Source organism: Gekko japonicus, unplaced genomic scaffold (genome assembly GCF_001447785.1).
Source record: "Gekko japonicus isolate JY-2015 unplaced genomic scaffold, Gekko_japonicus_V1.1 scaffold2903, whole genome shotgun sequence".
Classification (NCBI taxonomy): domain Eukaryota; kingdom Metazoa; phylum Chordata; class Lepidosauria; order Squamata; family Gekkonidae; genus Gekko; species Gekko japonicus.
In genome coordinates, this window is record NW_015165911.1 from 78,081 (window position 1) to 80,029 (window position 1,949).

General features: G+C 44.3%; 1 protein-coding gene across 1 annotated transcript in view; it reads right to left on the reverse strand.

The window, feature by feature from the left end:
- Positions 1-396: 396 nt before the first annotated feature.
- Positions 397-1,949, reverse strand: part of LOC107110595 (protein transport protein Sec61 subunit beta-like) — a 5,690-nt gene continuing 4,137 nt past the window's right edge. The window contains exon 2 of the mRNA XM_015411395.1: positions 397-742. Coding sequence (XP_015266881.1) covers positions 655-742 — 88 coding nt within the window. The 3' untranslated portion in view covers positions 397-654. The remainder of the gene's footprint in view (positions 743-1,949) is intronic.

Below are 1,949 nucleotides of genomic sequence, written 5' to 3' on the forward strand. Positions count from 1 at the left end.
CTTATCTATATCGTGGGCCAAAATGGAAAGTTCATATAAACTGTAATTCTGGGTTAGGTGCATTGTGCATGTTAGTGGTTTTATTGTTTTGTGGCTTTTTTTAGATTGTAACATTTTGAACACTAGGACAGGAACACGTTCTGTAACCAATGATCGAATACATGTTAAGTGTTTACACAGTGAAGTGGCGGTGTCACACCTGCAAGATACAGTGAAAGCCAGCCACAATTTCCACGTTAGAATTAAAGTTTAACTGGAACATAGAGTGGACTTTGGTGCTGGTACTGTAATCCAGTGCTCTCCAAGATAAAACCGAAGAGCTAGCAAGATCCAACCCTCGGTGTCTAAAAGTATTTGCCACAAAAAAACATGACACTTACAGAAGAACACCACACACAGCGTTTATACAAATTTTAATGAGACCAACTGCAAGGGCGTATATGCGGACAGCATGGCCCGTGACAGAAAGGAATCAAAACCCCTAAGTGGGAAGCTTATGAGTCCATTCGACAGCAGAGCCAAACAAAGGAGGGACTCCTCTTCAACAGGTCTAGAAGCGTGTACCAAATACATTCTAAGGGGAAAGAAACCTGAAAATCTATCATACTTTTGGTCCGAATTGTAGTTTTCCAGTTGGCTGATGGACTAGCCAAATTACGAGCGTGTGTATTTGCCCCAGATGTGCAACATAAATACAGATGCAATAAAGAGAAGACTCATTACGAGAACTGGAACAGGACCGCTGAAAAGGGAAAAAAAGGAATTCATTAGCCACAGCAAAAGCTTAGACAAACTGCTGGAGAACAGACTTATCCCCATGTCGGCGAGGCGGTGGGTCAGCAGCTGATGGTCAACTGTGTCAAACGCAGCCGACAGATCTAGCAACAGCAGTACCGCCACACCGCCCCGATCCAGATGCCTCCAGAGGTCATCCGTCAGAGCGACCAGCGCTGTCTCCGTCCTGTGTCCCGGGCGGAAGCCGGACTGGAAGGGATCTAATACGGAAGCATCATCCAGAAAGCCCTGCAATTGTGTCGCTGCCACCCTCTCAATTAATTTGCCCAAATCACATCCCATCTTTAAAAGATCTACCACTTTAAACACTGTTTTAATTAACAGTTGACACTGATGATTCCAAATGCTCAAATGTGGGAATGGAAAAATCTCTGCGAGGCACGCCCGGAGAGGCTTCTGTTCTCACAGGGAGATTGGCAACGGGAGATTGGCAAGCAGGGCACAATCTTTGCTGAGTCTGCATGAGTCTATTATATTATTAAGAGCACAATGAATTACTGAGAGCACAGACTTTGCAACATTCAAGGATGATTTGAGCTGTGAGAAGAACATTCTGTGTTTCTAGTATAGAGGCTTCAAAATGTAACACTTTCACTGTACCATAGATGAGCTTGTTTTTTCTCTCTGAATAAAACGCTACTGACAGGGAGTTCAAAAAGAACAGAAAGCTTGGTACAGAGAGAGACAGAGCTGATCAGCAGCTTCAAGAAATCTGCTGTGTGTGGTGTCGTTATTGAACCCTATCAAAGTCTACACTCAAACTTTGTGGAATTTTGGGCCTTCAGCTCAACAGCCTTCCATGCAAAATAGGAAGGGAAGAACGTGAGAAACTATGTTTTCTTATACCTGTTCCCCATTCAAGCTATACGAAGATAACATAGCTCTCTCCCTGACGTAGACCTGAACTATGACTGCTGCTGTGTCCCCGTCTCCCCCTCGAAAGGTGACTGGATGCTGCAGGAGCCCTCCCCTAGGCTCAGGGACCAAACAGAGGCAGGGCAGCCTCAAACTTTCTCTCCCTCTCCTTTAGTACCAGAATTTGGAGGCAACAAATGAAGTTAATGGCCTATAGATAGAGAAGGGACTAAAGGAAATACTCCATTACTCAATTAGTAATTAAATTGTGGAATTTGATGATGTCTGCTAGTACAGAC